This window comes from Triturus cristatus, chromosome 4_1 (genome assembly GCF_964204655.1).
Source record: "Triturus cristatus chromosome 4_1, aTriCri1.1, whole genome shotgun sequence".
NCBI lineage: Eukaryota > Metazoa > Chordata > Amphibia > Caudata > Salamandridae > Triturus > Triturus cristatus.
Window position 1 is genome coordinate 819,416,337 of NC_140585.1, and position 21,304 is coordinate 819,437,640.

Here is a 21,304-nt window from a genome sequence, read left to right on the forward strand (position 1 = left end):
TCCATCGTCAGATTGTTTTTTTCCGCCATCTGGTTCGGATGTACTTCTGCGACACCAACTTCGACTCCGAAGTTTTCAACTTTCTTCACGGCAAATCCAAGTATCTCGACGGGATTGCTCTCTGGTCGATACCCTAGAACTTTACGAGACTTTATTTCTCATATTTCCATTGACGCAGGCCTCCGGACCTTTCGACGCCCCTCGGGCCCATGGAAAGGACCCCTTTCAAAAAATGCCCCCAGTGTGGTGCTAAATACCCACACACGGATCATCACCCGGTGTGCAACAGATGCCGATCTCCGGAGCATAGAGAAGAAGACTGCTCAGCCTGCGCACTCTTCCGTTCCAAAAAGACAATCAGGAACCGAAGGGCCCATCGACAAGCGATGCATCGACAAGCAGCAGCATCGGCATCGGAACCGGACGATATCTTCGACGACCCCTCGGATGCCGAGGACTCGGACGATCTACAGCTCGTCATAGTCGAAGAATCGGACTCAGATGACCCAATCCCAGCGGGGCAGCACGTGAGTACCGATGCCCCTGTCCCAATCACCCCACATAAGGCTCCGGTCAAGACATCGCCACAAGGCCTTCATCACGATCGAAACATCCCTTCGGAAGCCCCACCCTCGGGCCTGGCTCCGAGGATAACAGAAAAGCCTTCCGGTAGCTCGGGACCGTGCAAACCGTATCTCCCTACACCCAAAATGCCTTCGGCGCCGAGAAAAACACATCCGGCTCCGGCGCCGAAAGACTCGACCATTTCCAAAAACGTCGAGCCGAAGCTTCTCGAGTCGAAAAAGGTCGATCCCAAGAAAAATATCGACCCGAAAAAGTTAATCGACCCGAAAAAGACTAACGACTCCAAAAAGGTCACCGAGCCTAAAAAACAGATCGAACCCAAGAAAACGGTCGATCCGAAAAAGGACGTCTAAGTCAAGAAAGCTCCCGAACCGAACAAAAACAAGGTTCCCGAGCCAAATAATTCGAAGCCGAAGCCTACAAATCCTTCGACTCCCAGCAAAAAACACCACAAATCTTCGGTGCCGAAACCACCGAATACAGAGGAGGAGCTGTTTTTTCCGGATCCTGTCGATCCAAAACAGAAAAGAATCATCATAGACCCTAACACAGGTCATGTGGTGCTCCACAAGAGGAAAATTCATCCTGCATTACCCTCTCCTATTCCTCTAAAGAGGAAGGACATTGCTACTTCTCCTATTAGGCCTGTCACCCCTCCTCCTCTCTCTCCTATTCTGCCTTATGTGCCATCCACACACCCCCCATGCCTCCACAGCCTGTTGGGGACCCAGATGAGGACATAGATAATGATCCACAAGACCCTTATGACGATCCTGATGACCCAAATCCCAACCTGGACACATGGGGAAACCCATATTCACCAGACAATAACACACCTCTTCTAGACCCCACACCATACCCTTCAAAACCATCCCCTCCTGATGACACCATTGCATTTCATCAGTTAGTGGACAGGGCTGCTAGTTTCCACGGGGTAGATATGCATGCTGACCCTCTGGAAGAGGATTTCTTGCTGGACACCTTCCCAACCACAGAAAGAAGTGTCCGCCTTTTACCCATGCTCAAAGGGGTTTTAAAACCTGCACCAGAAATATTCAAAGACCCCATTAGGGCTAGGATACTCAACCCTAGACTGGAAAAGAAATATAGAGCAGCACCCTCCGACCCTACATACATCAAGGGTCAACTACAGCTGGACTCTTTAGTAGTTGCCAATGCACGAAAAAGGGCAAACTCACAAACCACTGGCGATGCCGCACCACCAGAAAAAGAGTCCAAACTACTAGAGGCATCAGGGAAAAGGGTGGCTTCACAAGCAGCCGACACCTGGAGAATAGCTAACACACACGCATTGTTAGCTAGATATGACAGGGCACACTATGACAAACTAGAGGAGCTGCTACAACATCTCCCTGACCCATATAAACAACAGGCAACTGATCTTATCCAAGAAGGAAAGTTCATCACTAATGCCTCGATAAAGTGTGCTCTAGATGCAGCTGACACAGCCTCTAGAACACTCAATGCAAGCGTAATGTTAAGAAGACACGCCTGGCTTCGCATATCAGGTTTTAAACCTGAGGTGCAAACCACGATTCTCAATCAACCCCTTAACCAAGATTTCCTGTTCGGGCCTGAAACAGATGTCCTACTAGACAAAATTAAAAAGGACACTGACGCCGCTAAGTCTATGGGTGTACTGCAGTCTTACCAATCCAAACGTTCCTTTCGTAGATCCTCCTATAGAGGTACAGGGAGAGGGCATAACACACAAACCTCTCAACCTTTCCAAACTACCTCTCAAAACACATTTCAAAAAGGCAGAGGAGGATATAGAGGAAACAATACTAAAAGCAGAGGTAGAGGTAACAACAACCGTACCTCCACCACTCCCAAACAGTGACCTCCTACACCTGTCTCCAGACCACTTAACACCAGTCGGAGGCAGATTATCACAGTTCCTACCTGTCTGGGAATCCATCACAACAGACAGGTGGGTGAAGCAAATTATCCATTCTGGTTACTGTCTGGAACTTGCATCTACCCCACCGAACATACCACCCAAACACAGACCAATGTCAGAGGAACATACCATACTATTGCAACAAGAGGTCTTAGCAATGTTACAAAAGCACGCTATAGAACCGGTTCCCTGCAGCAACAAGGAAAGGGAGTTTACTCCCTCTATTACCTAATCCCCAAAAAAGACTGGTCCCTCAGGCCCATTCTCGACCTTCGTCCCCTCAATCACCATATACACTCCGATCATTTTCACATGATCACACTCCAACAAGTACTACCACTACTACAGCAAGGCGATTTTCTCGCCACGCTAGATCTCAAAGACGCATACTTTCATATACCCATTCATCCCGCACACAGGAAATACCTCAGATTCGTTGTGCAGGGACAGCACTACCAATTCAAAGTCCTACCCTTCGGGGTAACAACAGCACCAAGGGTGTTCACAAAATGCTTAGCAGTAGTGGCAGCACATCTACGGAGACAACATATTCATGTGTTTCCATATCTAGACGATTGGCTGATAAAGGCCAAATCACATCACCAATGTCTGCAGCACACTGTGACCACTATCCATCTATTACACATTCTGGGATTTTCCCTCAACTACCCAAAATCCCATCTACAACCCTCCCACATACAGCAGTATCTGGGAGCAACAATAGACTCCACAGTAGCAAAGGCTTACCCAGCTCCAGCCAGGATACAGAACATTCAAGCAATGATCCAAAAATTCCAACCTCAGACTCTCTTGACAGCAAGAGTGTTTATGCAACTCATAGGCATGATGGCATCTTGCATATTCATAGTCCCACATGCTCGGCTACAAATACATCCCATACAAGAATGCCTAGCAACACAATGGAACCAGGCTCAAGGGAAACTAAAGGACCTAGTGTTGGTAGACAGTCGTACCCATCGCTCTCTGCAGTGGTGGAACACACAAAACCTTTCAAAAGGACGACTGTTCCAAGAGCCAGTTCCACAGGTAGTGTTGACAACAGGCGCATCACTCACAGGGTGGGGAGCTCATCTACTTCAACATACAGTGCAAGGTCTATGGACACCGTACCAAAAAATACACCACATAAACTACCTAGAATTACTGGCAATATTTCAGGCAATGAAGGCGTTTCAAAAACACATAGCCAACAAGACTGTCCTAGTCCGGACGGACAATATGACAGCAATGTTCTACATACAGAAACGGTGGGGGACACACTCTCTGCAGCTTTCACGCCTAGCGCAAAGCATATGGAGATGGGCCATTCCACAAAACATCCATCTTCTAGCAGAACATCTCCCAGGAGTGAACAACCAGATTGCAGACCTATTGAGCAGACAGTCAACAGATCCACGAATGGGAACTTCACCCAGAAGTCCTACTCCTGTTCTTTCAAGCATGGGGACACCCAGACATAGATCTGTTCACCACAAAAGAAAACGCAAAATGTCCATCCTTCGCCGCCAGGTTCCCACACCCGCAGTCGAAGGGCAATGCGATATGGATGAACTGGTCAGGTAGATTTGCATATGCCTTTCCGCCAACCCCACTCATTCCATTAGTGGTACGCAAACTAAAGCAACAAACACTTACAATGATCCTGGTTGCTCCCACATGGGCGCGACAACCATGGTACACAACACTCCTAGAACTCTCAGTCGTCCCTCATCAACGACTACACCTCTCTCCAAAACAACTCACACAGAACCATGGAGAGATACAACACCCAGACCCCAATCAAATGAACCTAGCAATCTGGCTCCTGAAGTCTTAGAGTTCGGATACCTTAACCTGCCTCCTGACTGTATGAATATCATCAAAGAGGCAAGACGTCCCACTACCAGAGCCTGTTACGCAAACAAATGGAAAAGATTTGTTATTTACTGCCAAAATAATCAAATCAATCCGCTAGACGCTTCTGTCCAAAACATAATTTGTTATCTGCTACACTTACAAAGATGTAATCTAGCATATTCATCTATCAGATTACACCTAGCTGCTATTGCAGCATACCTCCAGAACAGACAACACGTGTCTCTCTTCCGCATACCACCTATTAAGGCGTTTATGGAAGGGCTCAAAAGAGTAATCCCTCCAAGAGCTCCACCTTCTCCAGTCTGGAATCTTAACATTGTACTTACTAGACTTATGGGCCCACCCTTTGGGCCTCTACATTATTGCGAATTGCAGTTCCTAACATGGAAGGTGGCATTTCTAATAGCAATTACTTCGCTCAGAAGAGTAAGTAAATTGCAGGCACTGACAATTCAAGAACCTTTCATGCAAATACACCAAAATAAGGTAGTTCTCAGGACAAACCCTAAATTCCTACCAAAGGTCATAACTAGTTTTCACATTAACAAATCAATTGAGTTACCTGTCTTTTTTCAAAAACCACAGTCAGTAGCTGAAAGGGCACTCCACACACTGGATGTCAGAATGGCCCTACTCTACTTCATAGACAGAACTAAACCATTTCGAAAGACAAAACAGTTGTTTGTGTCTTTCTGTCAACCTCATAAGGGTAACCCTATCTCAAAGGCAGGGATAGCCAGATGGATAGTTAAGTGCATACAAATATGTTATCAAAAAGCTAAACGCACATTAACTATTCCCCCAAGAGCACATTCCACATGCAAAATGGGGGCATCCATGGCTTTTCTAGGGAATATCCCCTTAGAACACATTTGTAAGACAGCTACATGGTCTACCATACATACCTTCACTAAACACTATTGTGTTGATGTGCAAGCCAAACAACAAGCTTCTGTAGGTCAGGCTGTCCTTAAAACACTTTTCCAAACTACTGCAACTGCCACCGGTAACCACCACTAGAGGAGGAACTGCTATACAGTCTATGCAATAATGTGACTGCAGCAGCTCATATGCCTCGAACGGTAAATGCTACTTACCAGTATGCATCTGTTCTTGGCATGTAGAGCTGCTGCAGTCACATGCCCACCCTCCTCCCTGGTGCCGAGCACAGTTGCAGTACTATCTTATTTAGATACATTTACATGGACACCTTTATTTCTATTACTATCCTCCATCTTTGCCACAATGGCGAACAAACAATCTGACGATGGAGGAGCTGTCCATGCGCACTGTAGTCCAGGGGAGGAGTCACCTATCTCGTGAGATCTCAAAGACTCTTCCAAGACAACAACGTGCAACATCCGGACCCAACACTAGGCGGCGATCTAATGCAATAATGTGACTGCAGCAGCTCTACATGCCAAGAACAGATGCATACTGGTAAGTAGCATTTACCTTACTGCTAATTACTTGCTCCCAACAATTCAGTTTGTCCTGCTTTTCTTAGTAGAAGTCTTTGTGACCATTGAAGAAAAGCATATTTGTAAGCTCTGTTTGAAAATGGCTTGCTAAGCTGAAAGTAGCTGAATCTTTATGGATGGCTAGGCACTTATGTGAATTGCGTTGATCATGAAATAGGCCCTCTTGTAAATGTAGCGATTGTGTGTAACTTGCACTGTTTTGTTAATGACATTAATCTCACCAGCTATCTATAATCATTCTATTTTGTTAAGATCAAAGTAGTAAGATTTTTTCTGGCTTCTACTGTGCAGCCAAGAGCTGCCGTCCTTTTCAGACTTAATAATGCTAAATCTGACCAGGCTGTATTCTAGAATTTCTCGCTAGATTCTCATGTGTTGTTCAACAGAAATAGCTGAAGCACAATATCTATAGAATAATACCCTAAACAAAACAAACTTTAGCAAATCCAATGGCTCTTAGCGTGTTTAGCTGATTGGCTTTGTCAAATGCTTTTTGCTAATGCTGTGCAGGCTCAGTAAATTAAAAAAAAATAAAAGATAGAAAAAGTACAATGACCTGGCCAATGCTGCCGGCCGTGTCATTCTGTAGACGGTCACAGGCATGATGTATGTGCACATGCATAAGTAACAACTAGCAGTCCCTTGAACACATATATGTTAATGCAATCTAGATGTCTAAAGATAATCACATTGCACACAGTCAAATTAAAAAGCCATTTACATTTATTTTAGGAAGAGTACCCTATTCCCTTGAATCTCACAAGGGGTCTCTCTCTATTTTCTAATACCTGTGCACATGCATAACCATGCATGCACATGCCAACAGAACAAAATGGGTGGCATTTTTTTAATTCACTTATCTAAGCAGGCAGGTGACACATTTAAAAAAAAAAAAAGTATTTCTACTTTTTATGTAGCCCATTGGCCTGGCAGGAAAAAGTATGTGGCGGGCCCTCCAAAAACGTAACACAATAAAATAAACAAACGCTTTCGAGGGGAATGGTGAGCAGAGGGTGTCTTTAGCAACATGCTAGGTTCGGGGGGCAAGGGAGCAATGCAGGTGCATAAGAGCGCTTTATGCTGTTGGGAGTGGCTACGTAGCCAATTCCTGCGACTGTGATTCCTGTCAAAGTATGCACCCGAAGGCCATCAAGAAGTGTGAGGCCAAACTGGCAAAGTCCCTTGCTGACAGTCAGATATGTCAGTTGAGACCATGTATCATATCCCCCTCCTTGCATTCCTCTGGAATGAAAAGGAAGAAGCACAGGAAACACAAAAGGGAGAGTCTCCTCGATGACCCCAGTCTCTCACAGGATTCTCCTCCTTGGAGCCGGAGTTAGTGGAGCAGTCTCATCCCACTCTGGGCGGATTCGTGCCTTCGTCACAGCCGGACCCGACTCCACTGGCACCATCCTTCCCGGATCTAGTAGCACCAGCCCTGGCGATGCCGGTCTTTCTGGTGCTGCCTCAGGCTTTTCCAGAGTTTTCGGCACCAGGTATGCACCTAGCAGCATTCCTTCACCACCTCCACTGCCATCTAGTTCAGAGCCGGTGGTGCTGCCACCTTTACTTGGGGGGGGGGGGGGGGGGGGCTGCGGCAACAAATGATGGACAGAATGCTGAGTGAATCACTTTCACCCCCCAGTCCAGAGATCTGGCATAAATCCATCTTTATTTTGCTCACTACACCACCCCAGTTTGGGCCCAGCCATGAGCAATTCAGTCTTGACCCTTTTCCTCATGGGAACAGTCCAGCCCGAACTGCCAAACCGGGTCCTCCCTGGACAGAAACCTAGCATCGTGGGACTAGTTTTATTACTCCCTCATCAGCCAGGCCAGCTTGAATCGAGTGGCACAGCGAGCAAGGGACCCATGTCTGGGCTTACCCATCCTATTTATGGCAAAGTGCTGCAGCAACAAAGAATGGACGGAATGCTGAACAAATAAAACATTCACCCCAGGTCGAGATCTGGGTTCAATCCATCGTTATTTTGCTCACTACGCCACCCCAGTTTGGACCCGGCCTGGCAGTACCAACAGGACTGTTCCCATAGGGAGCAGGAGCAAGACTGATTTGCATATCGTTGGGTCTAAACTGGAATGGTATGGGGAGCAAAAAAACTATGGATTTAGGCCCAGATCTCTGTATTGGGGTGAATGTTTGAAATTGTTCAGCATTCTGTCCATCAATTTGTTCTTTTTGCATTTATTACCCCAAGTGGGATGGGTATGCCCAGACATGGGTACTGTGCTCTCCATGCCACCGGAGTAAAGCTAGCCTGGCTGATGATGGTTATATCCCAAAACCAGTCACAGGATGCTTGTTTCTGGTCTAGGGAGGACCTGGCCTTTGCCTGGCAGTTCGGGCTGGACTGTTCCCATAGGGAGCAGGGTCAAGACTGATTTGCATTTGGCTGGGTCTAAACTGGAATGGCATAGGGAGCAAATAAACAATGGATTTTCTGTACTGGGGTGAATGTTTGACATTGTTCAACTTTCTGTCCAATTGTTCTTTTTGCATCCTTCACCTGGGGCACCCCCTCCTCAGAAATGGTTCAGAAGGGAGGCACGGATACTCCTTGAAAACGAATCTAGGCAGGGGATCCATGGCGGCTTCAGATCAGGCGCTGATCATGTGATCCTACATGCCTTTGGGGATTATGATGGAAAATAGCCTTATGAAGTGCCTGGATTATCCTCAGCCAATGCGCTTGACTGGAGCTGGAAATGAGTTCTGCACTGGAGCTCCCTACACCTAAAAATCATGTGGTTCCACTTTGTGGTTGGAAGTATGGCTAGAAGTTCTGGATCTGCAGCTACCTTTTTGTAGAGGCTAAAACCAATTTCCTGATGGAGGTGCTGCTTCCTTAGGCTCCAACCTTGACCCTCTTTCAATGAAGCCTGTCCTGGCAGCCTAGAAGAACCCTTCTTCCAGCACTGAGATAGGACTGATGCCCAGGCGCTATTGCCCTTCTCCTGGATATATTGCATATCTCTCTGCACACCTTTTCCTGGAGAGTTTGGTGATCCAAGCATCCTGTTCTAAGGGATAACTGCAAGGCAAGTTTCCCACATCTCCCTCAGAAAAGTAGTTCAAATGTTTGGAGACATGGGGAAAAAGATCTTCTCAGCTGTAATCATGGATCTGAAATCATTGAATGCGAATTTCCTGTTGGCTCATTGCATGCATGCTCTATAAGACGAGGCCCAGCTGATCACAATGCATGTCCCAGACATGCAAGCGCACCTTAAGGAGGTGCTGCTGGACAGATGGAACGTTTCAAGACCCACATTCAAGTCCAGCCTGGACACTACCGAATTTGTAGCAAGAGCTACGGGTACCTCGGCCTTCATTAGACTCCATGCCTGGATCAGGATTTCAGGCTTGTGTAATGATGATCACGCCAACCTTATGGATCTCATGTTTGATGATGCTAGTTTATTCAGTGAAAAAGTAGTCCCAGTTCTAGAAAGGTTCAAGGCCTGCAAGCCAGAGGTCCGATAATGGTTCTCCAGCACCCTCAACCCCATAGAGACTCAGTTTGGCATTCCTTCAAGGGCTTTTAATTTTGTCAACAATCATCCTCCCAGCTGCAGATTCAACAGCCCCATAAACCGTTGGTCTGTGAATGCAGGTGCAGAGCCAGAGGTAAGGGCCTTGGTTCATTCCAGAAAGCCGCCTTCTTCTCTTCCTCTTCTTCGCTCTTCCTGCTACCAATTTTCGGCACTCCCTTTTGGTTTAACATTGGTACCTCTAGTCTTCACCAAGGTGATGGCAGTTGATGTGTCATGTCAGACGATCAGGAATCCCAGTTTTCCTGTATCTTACTACTAGCTCATCAAAGCAGTGTCGCCATAGGTTGTGTTGCGCCACCTGAAGTCAACAGTGTCCCTACTGTACGACCTGGGCTTTTTTTTATCAGTGAGCGCAAATCTCACCTGTGTCCCTCTCAACAACTCCAATGTATAGGGTTGCTACTGAAAACCACCTTTCTCTGCGCCTTTACTCCCCCCCCCCCCCCCCCCCCCACCCACCCACCCCCGGATTGTAAATATACACGAGATGATCCTGTCATTTCGACAAGGCATGCAAAATCCATTCCTGAAGTTCCTGAGATTTCTGGGTCTGTTGGCTGCCTGCATTCTCCTAGCAGTGCACAGTCTCCCTCTCCCTCTCCTTCTCCCCCCCCTTAATTCATTGGGTTCCGTGGACGATTCACCAAGTCTGGGCAAAGTTCTCCTAATCGCCTTTGCTGCTACTTCAGTTGTACCCCCACTGAAGCTGCCATTCAGACCGGACCTCCACTCCCAGGCAGAAGAAATGGTACTGCATCCCAGTCTCCGAGGCCTCCACCTTCATGCCTGGAGATTGAGCAGTGACATCTGACTTCCTTCCAGTTGCTGCGGGAAGTGGTTGCCATCATTCGATCAGTGCGTCGCCGCTTCACCAAATTGGTTTACTCTGTCAGATGGGACATCTTTGTATGGTGCATGGACAACAATGTAGACCCCTTGCAGGCTAAGTTGTCTCAGATCTTGCAATTTGCGCTTTTCCTTGTCCATAGGCGTTCTGCGATTGGCTCTCTCAAGGGGTATTTGGCTCAGTTATCAGAGCTCCTCTGTCTTTCAGACAAGCAGTCTCTCTTGAAGTCACCTATGGAAATGTGCAAAGCCAAATCCACCACTTCTGCTCTTACAAGAGGATGTCCAATTGCAGAAATATGCAAGGTGGATACGTGGGCATCTTTGCACACTTTCGCAAAGCACTACTATATGGATTCCGAAGTACACAGAGAAAGACACTTTGCCAGATCCGTTTTTCAAGATTTCCTAATATAGCCATCCATCAACTCTACTCATATGTTGCTCTGCAATACATCCTACAGGTGAGGAACCTGCAGGTAGGGGTATCCATAGGACGCAAATGTTACTCAACTCAGGTGACGATTTTTCTGTTGTATACTCTTTACCTGCAGATTCCTCACTGACTCGCCCACCTCCCCGTTTCATGGATTGCTACTGCACCACTCCATGAATGTCCGTGTGTCCGTTGACATTGAAAGATGGGCAAATATGGATAGAAACTGCATTTGTTGCGCCGGGAAGGGTGCTATATGGCTTTGGTGACATCATTTGACACCATCTCCTACTCAGATACGAAGCCAGCGCCATCTTCTGGCGATGTAAGAGCTTTAAAGTTTTTCGCATCATGTATAACGTTTGGGATTACTCTACAGATAAGAAATCTGCAGGTAGATAGAGTATTCAATAGAAAGATAGTTACAGCAGGTAAGGAAGTTTTTCTTTCTTTTTCTCTTAACCTTATTGAAATGCAGTGAGACAGCCTAAGTATAATGCTGGGTCTAAATCTATTTTAAGAGCTGCTATGTGCCCCATGATTTGATGGCACTTTTAATGTGCATATTTCAAGAAGCCATTGTCCTTATTTTCTCTTATGTTATCTTGTAGACAAAAATCCGTTCATAAATAGCTGTTCAATTAATTGTCAGCCCGTGTTCTTCTTGGTCTCTGTTTGCATTATTGCTTCAGTATGTTGCCTGGGCCAACTCTATGGGGGCGTTTATTTCTCAATGCTTTTCATTTGTAAGCCCCCTCCCCCCCCCCCCCCCCTTTTAGTTGGTGCATATTTTAGTTATTTGCCAAGGTCATACGATGAGAGAGAAACTAAAACAAAATCTCTTGCTAACAGTAAATGGATACTTTTGAATCTTTCACGTTTTGGACCAGTAAGAAATGAAAGTGGCCCTTGTTTGAATGGCAGGATTTTATTGGGCAAAGTGTTAAATTGTAACAGTTATTGCGTGACACACAGTAGTTACATTCTGCAAAGCACTAATGTTTGTCCTGTTTTATTTTGCATTTCTCGCAGACTGTACAGTTTGTTCAAGGAATATTTGTTGAAAAATATGACCCGACAATAGAAGACTCTTATAGAAAGGTACGTATGGAAATATATTCATGTCCAGAATAAATATAGTTTAACACAATATTCCTTAGTTTAGAGCATGAATCAAACTTTCTCCTATTAGAGTGTGCTGTAAGTACAAGCTACCATAGATCTCTTTAAGACCTAGGTCTAATTGTAGGCAGGTGTTTGCTATAGAGTACAGTCTGTCTTCAATACAGATCAACTGTCACTGTCTCAAAATTACTTCCCATCTAACGCAGCCAGGTCTTTTCTCTTCTTGGCTCTTTCAAATCCTGCATCTTCCCAGTACTTGGAACTTTACTGAATGCCCTCATTTTAGCTGTCCAAGCTGTACCTCGACTGCTCTGCCAATGGTGCCCTACAATGTGACGATTTTGTTTGGTATGGATAAACGTACCCATTTGGCATGTTCTGGAGGATCAGTGTACAATGTGCACCCTGCTGAATGGCTGGAGTACAGTTTCCAAGAAGGTTTCTGGAGGTCTCCGGGGTAATTGGGAATCTCTCCCATTATTCTCTTGGAGACTGCAGGAGCACCTGCTGCAGAAGGGGTAAGCACGCTGCAGTCCACACACTGCTGCCTTCTGCTCTGCTAGTCTGTTTGGAGTTCTGGGCCCTTGCTTGTGGAGGGCTGACGAGCCTGCATGGCCAACATGCACTCGCATTGTCTGGTGGCCCGTCTGTTATCTGAGTATCCTGACTGGGGTTCCTAGTTCTCTTTGATATCCTCAGCAGTGAGTGGTACTTGTTGCCCACATGTGAAGCGTTGTGTACAGATGCGGGTCTGGCTCTAGTGTTGCTGGGGCTTTACAGTGAGTAAGGCCATCCTGTCATGTGATAGAAGCTTCCTATGACTATTCACATGATTGACCCCTTTTTGATGAGGCAGCACTTGTTAACACACACACATAGCAGTGTAGCCATGGAGATAAATCAAGTTCCCCATACGTAGGATTGTAGATACTGTTACTTGCATTGAAGTTTTCCTTGACCTTGGTTTTTAAGTTAAACAGTAAAAGACACTTCCAGGAAATTCATATGTAGGGTTTGATGTCCCTATTGGCATTTGCATTCACAGTTTACTGCAAGAGACCAACTTCATTGAAACGGAACGTGAAAAATGAATACTCAGTTGAGGAAGGCAGGTGTTGTGATCCTCTTTTATCTACCACTCTTGGCATAGTGCTGTGGATCAGACATGCCTCAGGAATACTATTAAAAGTAATGAGCACTTGACATTTTAATTTTACATTCATGTTCCAGGCATTGATAATTCAGAATTATTTGAACAAGTAATGTCTGTACTACTTGAATTCTCAGATAATGCAGCTAGTTGGTCTGAATATACAGTTTTGCAGTATGAATTTTTTTCAGTAATCCCATGCTGTGCATTGTTCCGCCAGCTAATGGTTGGGTAGTTGGGCATGGAATTGCATTTTATTTCTCTTTTCTCATGGTGGGTGTTGTCGTTTACCACCATTTGGTGAGTCCTTTTAGTTTGCTGGAGTACTTGGGTTGATAGGGTTCTAGGAATTCTGGAGAACACCTCCCCCCCTCCCCCCTAAATAGAGAGAATGTGTTTTTTGGGATATTTTTATTGACATTTCTAAGCGTGCAAATAGAAGCAATCAATGCATATTATTACAAATGGAACTGTCAGCCTACGAATACATCCTCAATATCAAAGAATTTGTTGCAATGCGTCATGCAAAGTTAAAAATAGCAGCAACCATCTAGTATAGACTCAACTTATCCGAATTCGCTTCAACTGTAAAATAGGAAAGAAAACAGAAACCCCCTCACCCCCCTGTGCTCCATTATCCAGGCCATTCAATATGGGCCAGCAGCTCTTTTAATTGCAGTTTTTTATCTGAGGGCAGGCATGAGTGGTCTACACCCCTCCCCCGCCCATTTGGCAGCAGTCCAAGATACTACTTGAACATACTCTAGAGCACGTGCCAGGATCCCCCCATTGGTCTCCGCCATGTCCCTCACGGGGGTCTGGTATCAGGAGGGTCAGTCAGGGCGTGTATCATGGCTCCCCACGCGAGCAGGTCGTCATCCAGTTTCTCACCACGTCTCCTCTTCCTCATATGGTCCTCCTCTGCTCCCGCCCATTCCCGTAAGTCTCGTTGCCATGCCATTATCTGGGGCCGTTTGACGGCAATGCGTCTCTTTGCTAAAGCCAGTCCAAGTATCATGACTTTTCCACTCGATTTCTATTTACTTATTTTTCTTTTCAGTGAGTAGGCCCTGTAGGCACTGTTTATTCATGAGGGAGGCCATCCAGCCCTTAGCCCTGTTAAGCTGTTCTGAGATCTCTACCCAAACTTTCAGCATAAAAGGGTATTGCCACACCACATGAACAATGTCTGCCGTTATACTCTTAATTCCCGCACACACCCAGGGTCTCTTGCTGGATATATCTTATGTTTGGGGGGAAAGGGTAAGTGATATGTATGATGTGCTGTAGAAGCTTAAATCATGCTTTGGTAGATACCTCCCACACTCCACTATGTATTGTGGTTTATTCCTTAGATGTAATAGGGTCATCACTATACTGTTGCTAAACATCCTCAACCTTCAGAGGTGCTACCGGCTTATCAGCCCGCAGTGTCCAATACAGATGTGTGATTAGTTTCTGGCCTGCTGCCATAGATAGCATAGTGACCAGTGTTTGCATGGGTTCAGGGGCCTGAGGGAACTAGGGCCAGATGTGTCTGCCCATGGCTGCTAATTATGTGTTAGGAAGAAACTGTCTGGGCCCCAGCCCAAAAACCTCAAACGCATCATGCATGTTGATAAACCGTTCCACGGGATACAGATCAGACAGAATAGTACAACCCCCCTGTCTTGCCAGCTGTCAACAGCCACAGTCTGATCGATTTGTGCAAAGGGTCTCATTGTCAAGACATCCAGGTCCGATGCGCATGGCACCCTCCGTATTACCCCCTGGCCCGCTCTCTCCCAGAGTTGGCAGACCATTCTATTCACATGTGGCAAGGTCTCAAGTACTCCTTTCCCTCTCATCTGTAGGGCCCCCAGACTATGTTCGCCATACGTATCCGCAAGCAGAGTTTTTTCCCAGTTGCCCCCCTCATGTAGCCAGTGGACCACATGCTGCAACTAAGCTGCTAAATAGACAACTCGAGGTCTGGTAACTCCTTCCCATTCAGTTCCATTCCGACTTGTGTGGACAGTCCCACTCTGCATCTCTTTCACCCTAGAGAAGTTCCACCAGAAGCCGATCCAGTTCACTGAACACCCATCGTGGAATCTCGTACATGATGCCCTGGAGTACATGCAGACATCGGGGTAGCACTACCAATTTGATTAGCAAGATCTACCCCATCTGCGAGGGCTTTAAGGTATTCCGGAACTTAGTGGAAGAACAGAAATTCCTGCTAAAACCCTCCCCAGGTTCATCGCATGACACTGCAGTGTCCCATGGGCGAGATGGATCCCGAGTTAGTGAACGCTGTGTTTTTCAGGGCAGCCCTGCCTCTGAGGTTACCTAGCAGAGTATCCCTTTCAATTGTCCAAGTGTGATAAGGACGGATTTTGAATGGTTAACATGCAGCCCGATACCTCCTCAAACTCTTTAATGGCACTCAGGATAATTGGGACCGAGGTGGCTGGCTGATGCAGATATATCATTGTCTCATACGCATAGAGACACAACATGCACCGTCAAGCCCACAGAAATCCCACAGCCATGCAGCACCTGTCGGAGCACACACCACATGCTCAATTGCTATGACAAACAGCAGGAGAGACAATGGGCACCCCTGCCGCGTATGCCTCTGAAGAAGAATTATGTCTTAATTCCAGATCCTCACTCACGCTACCGGCTGTGTGTATTGCAGCTTTATCCATTGGATGTTTTTGGGCCCAGGTTGCATCTTCTCCAGCACTATCCAAACCTATTCCCAACCTACAGTTGAAAGCCTGTTCTATATCCAAAAAGGCCAGTGCATATTTGTCAATTTACAGAGAAGCGACATGCAGTACATTACATGTACGAAGTGTTGCAAATTGCAGAGTGTATTCCAGCGCTGGGTAAACCCTGATTGGTCCACATGGACCAGCTTCGGTAGATGCAGAAGTAAGGGTGCCGCCAGGATGTGGCCGAGTAGTTTTTTTTGATCCACATTTAACATTGAGAGGGAGTGGTTAAGGGCGGCGTCTAGAGGGTCCTGCTCTGGTTTAGGCACCAAAACAGTGAAGGCCTCTCTCATGGAGTCCTCGCTCCAAGGCCCCCAGGGAAACTGACAGCAGTTTATCAGCCAGAGTCTCATGAAAATCTTTGTGAAGTTCAGCCGGTAATCAATCGCCTCCCGGAGCCTTAGAAGTCTTCAGGGAGGTTATTGCTCATAGCATCTCCAGTTTAATCAGCAGTGCCTCAAGCTCTGCTTGCTCCACCTCACTAAGATGAGCCAGTGGCAGTGCAGCTATGTAGTCCCTCACCAAGACGCCCAGTAGCCGACCGGGAATGTCCTCCTTGAGCACACCATTTATGGACTGTTGCGTATAGACTTCACGTCTTAATAGACCGAATGGGCTTCATGTAGTTATCATTTTTGACCATCCTGGCTAGCATTTGCCCTACCCTGTCTCTCTCCATGTGCAATCTCCGCCTGTAGGATAGCCATCTGGTCCCATAAGGTGTATAGATGCTGCTTAGCTCTACCCTATTCCCGCCGGGCTCCCTGTGTAGTCAGAAGAGCTACCTCCAGTTTTTCTTCCTGGAGTAATAAGCCTCTCTAAAGTTTGACGTATACCTGTAGATGTATCCATACACACTTCTCTCAGCACCACTTTCATTACATCCCACTCTACGGTTTAATGCAGGTTATTGTCCCAGTTCTGCACAAAGTAGTCTGTTGGACGACTGCTGGTATGCCTTCAAACATGGGCATCTACTCTCATGTGGCTCTTGGGGCACTGGTCTAGCCAGTGAGTACGTGATTAGAAGAGGCGAGTGATCCGACAAGTATCTTGCCAAATATACTGTGTCATTCACTCTCTGCGCAGCATTTGCCTGTATCAGAAAATATCTAGTCTACTGCGGGAGACGGTCGCTGGAGTATAACCGGAGTAAGCAAATGTCTGTGGGTGCTGGACCACCATATATCTACTAGGCCTATGCTTGTCTTTTCCTTTTAACGGGATTTTGTCATATTTGGCCTAGTGCCTTGGCTGGAGTGACCCATCTCCACCTCTGTCAATAACACAGTTAGGGTCTTCAGCCAATACAACTTCTTTTGTCATGTTGCGCTGCACTGCCAGCACACTCCCAAAGTAATCAGAATGTTCCACATTAGGTGCATAAAAATTGATAAGGCATATTTTGTGGGAGTTCAGGGTGCCTATCAGAACAACATACCTCCCCTCTGGATCTACACATACATGAGTCTTTCGAAAAGGGACTCTGGGTGCTATACATATAAGGAACCCTCGTGTGAATCCCGTATAAGAAGTGGCGTACATTTAACCTCTCCATTTTTTCCTTAGACAACAGATACATTCACCCCATACATGTGTTTCCTGCAATAATGCAATGCAAACAAGATGCTGTATCTTTTTTAACTAGGAATGCACTCAATAGCGGTTGAGATCTTGCACATTCCAGGTGAGAAACTTGTATTTATTTCCTATGTCCAGCATATCTATTAAAGTTAACTAGCAGGACCAGCCCAGTCTACCAATGCTGCTGCTGTAGAACACCATATAACTCATCTTGTGATTGGAGCACTCCAGCATAACTCAACAACTAGTCGTAACATTCCGTCATACTTCCCATTCATCCTCCCACCCATAGGCAGAATATACAGGACTGCTTCTGGCACAACCAATGGCCAAAAGGATACTTATCAGTGCCCTACTCCCCTCCCCCCCCCCCCTCCACTCCTACTCCCACCCCCACCTAGTGTAACCTTAAAGGACTCTAGGTGTAATCACATCCCAAGGAGCCGTAACCTCAGCAGACAGCTAGACCAGATCAGGCACGCAGCAAACCTTGAGACGTCAGGACCTCAGCCACCCCAGCTCTGTAGCAATATAAACCTCTCACATTAGGATAGATTATTAGGTGCTTGTGTAGTTGGTAAGATCACCCTCTCTGTAGGAGGTCATTCCACCTGTAAAGGAAAGGTATTAGGTAATGCAGATCAACACAATGACATTTGTCCTGCAGGGGATAGGAGTGCGCAGCAGGATCACAGCAGTGAGGCTTGTCTCCGCCTCCCATGCGCTCACATTTACCCTGGGGCCCAGGCCGCGATCATTCGCTGACCCCCTTAGGTACCTGCACAATTTGTCAATGGGGGGGGGGGGGGGGAGGGGTGGCATCGGCATTTCCCCAGCGGCCTTTCGGTTCCTGTTTGCGCTGATCTGCACACAGGATCCCTCTGCTGTACCGGCTGACGCCAGGTCAGTCGGCATAGATGTAGGTGCCTCTAGGGCAAAGCGGCGCCGTTCAAAGACCACAATAGTTTAAATACCATAGGATGCAGTGGGATTCTGGGCTCCACACCAGGAGCAACTGGGAGAAACGTCTATGCGGCCATCTTGCCTGGCCACGCCACCTCAGTTGTAAGAATGTTTCTGTTTTACCCTGTTTTAAGTTTGCAGTTTATTCTGGGTAAGAAAGTGCTGCCATATACACTAACAACCCAACCCATTCCAGACTCCTCCGGGTGTTTAGTTTTCAGAAGTGTCGGAGGTTGGTAGATTTCCCTGGGTGTTGGCTGACCAGGTGCCTATATATCTTAGCTACCACGCACATTGAAATTCAGTGGAAAATGATGGTGCCACAATGTGTTTTGGGGTCTTTCCTGTCACAGATGAAAGGCCAACCCACACATGCAGGGTAGCGTTTATATTGGGAGAAATGTGGGAATACTGGACTGAGGAAGTTTTGACAATTCTCCCAAATTCTGGGACTTTCCCTCACAGAAAGGTGAGGGACCTCTATAGTTTTAGCCAACGGGTAACAATTACAGGAAATTTTGGGTACGAAAGTCGTTGAGTCCAAGCAGGTGACCATAGACTCCTTTTCCACTGGTTGTCTAGTTTCAGAAATGTATGAGATTGACAGGTTTCTTGGAGTGCCAGACGGCCCAAGCCAAAATAACTGTTTCCACAACCTCAGAATGATTGTAATTCAATGGAAAAATCTTGATTCTTCATGGTATGTTATGGGTCCTTTACTATTACAGATGAAAGTCCCTCTCACACAATTAGGGTACTATTTGTATCAGAAGTGTAGCAATACTGCTTGGTAGGCCTTTAGTCGATCCATGTATATTCTGATACTTTACCTCACGGGGCATTTCTAAGTAAGCAAAAGTAGCATGATTCACAGAATTCACACCACCCTCAACTCTAGTTGTCTTTTCAAAGATGCCTAGTGTTGGTGAGTCACCATGGGTTACTTGCCAAACTCGGGCGCAAATATACTGCAGCAACTCCCTTCCCAGGAAATAATGAAATTCCTACTTAAAGATTGATGTTGACTGGGTGCGTTTTTAGGCCTTTGCTATCCTCTGCAATTGGCCCACTCACACATGTGGTTTTCTGTCACTATGCTCAAAAAATCCATTTTGTGCATCTCCCTCAAAATTGACAGATAATATGGGTAATTCCAAATTCAGAGTGGTATGACTTAACACTATTCCAATTCTGATATCTGCATAGATCTTAAAAATGTATGCTATTCCTTCATGCCTATGTTCGAGGCATGTGTGCTGTAGATACACATGTTTTGCCTACTCCTGCGATTTAGTGTTGGGTCTGGATGTTTGCAAGATGTTTTTCTTCGAAGAAGTCTTTCTTGGTCACGAGTTAAGGTGACTCCTCCTTTCGGTGATAGTGCTCATGGTCATCAACTCCATTGTTAGATTTTGTTCTGCCATCGGGTTCGGACGTGTATTGCTGTGCTCTGGTTCGAAACATTTCTTCGGGTTCTCTTCAACATGCAATCCTCTCTACCCTCAACTGTATTATTTCCGTACGTGTTTCCCACTTCTCCGTGTATCGATTCGACATCTGAATCGACTTTTGATCGGAAAGCTTCGTGGACTTCATTCGATGCCTAAACGCACCCGATCATCTCTCCATCGATGGATCGGACTCTGTTTAAATCTGTCCTCTGTGCCACACGAAGTATCCACGCACTGTCTCACACAACGTGTGCAAGTTGTGTTGTCTCCAGAGCACAAGGAAGAAGACTGACGCTTGCAGATCGTTCCGATCGAAGAAGACTTTTTGTGATGATCTGGCTCAACGTCTAGAGATGTAGCGTCCAAGCATCGAATGCCTGCCGAACTACTTCGGTTAGGAGTCCGGACAAGAAGATATCGAGGCATCCGCGGCAGTGGAAGAGGAAGCCTTCTCTGAAGAAGAATCTGATTCGGAGCTCGAGATGGACCTTGACGCCCCAGGGACAAGGTGACGTGAGTACCAAAGACCCCTTGGTCCCACAAACTCCCCAAAAAAACACAAGGCTTTGGCACCACCTCTGCGCCCTGGCCAAGGTTGGTACCGAGATGAGTTTCCGACGCCCCGCCTCCCGGCTCGGCACCAAAACTACCACTCAAGCCTTGCTGCTCGGCACGGAGTCGACAAAGGAAGTCCTCGGAGCTGAAAGCCTCTGGTTCCAAGCACAAGTCTGGCTTGCAGCCTAAATCCTCTGCACTGAAAGCCAAGCAGCCTTCGGCGCTGAAATCTTCGAAAAGGCTGGCCTACATCGGCACCGAAACACAGAGACCCCTTCGGATCTGACATTGGACATTATTCCACTCGATCCAAAGCAAGAGGTTGCATATTAGCCCTGACACCGGCCATATTCACGTAAAGCCACCTCAGAAACGCAAGCTTCAAGAAGAGGACACTTACAATATCCCCTTGAAGAGAGAGTCTGTAGCTACAAGTCCTTTTTATATACCATTGCCTCAACCTCCAGCACCTCCACCTGAGAATCCTTTGCAAAATACACCAAGATTCTCTTCCATCACATCAAACCGATGATGATGCAGATGATGGGGGGGGGGGAGGGGGTGAATATTCCAACAGACCCATGGGCAGATTGCACACTGGATCCCCCAGGTGATACTGATCCAGACCTTTACTCAGCCAAACCATCTCCTCCAGACGACCATGCATCACACCAGGAACTCATTGCCAGGGCTGCACTTTACCATGGGATAGATCGCCACAAAGAATCGCTAGAAGATGTATATATTTTTTTTTTGAGACATTGCCAACTACACACAGGTCCTCGCAATCACTTCCAATGCTTAAGGGCATAATGCGACATGCTGATGAGATTTTGCAAGATCCAGTCAGAGCCGACATCTTAACACCCATTGTGGACAAAAAATATTAACAACCAGATATGACAGAGCACACTGGGACGAAATGGAACAATTGCTCCAATATCTCCCAGATGAGCATACGGCTAAAGCACAGGATTTAGTGAATGAG

General features: G+C 46.5%; 1 protein-coding gene across 3 annotated transcripts in view; it reads left to right on the forward strand.

Annotated features, from left to right (window-relative positions):
* RAP1B (RAP1B, member of RAS oncogene family) overlaps positions 1-21,304 on the forward strand; it is a 493,712-nt gene that overhangs the window by 239,593 nt on the left and 232,815 nt on the right. For all 3 annotated transcript variants that reach the window (XM_085653470.1, XM_085653469.1, XM_085653471.1), the window contains one exon: positions 11,759-11,827. In XM_085653470.1, coding sequence (XP_085509596.1) covers positions 11,759-11,827 — 69 coding nt within the window. The remainder of the gene's footprint in view (positions 1-11,758; positions 11,828-21,304) is intronic.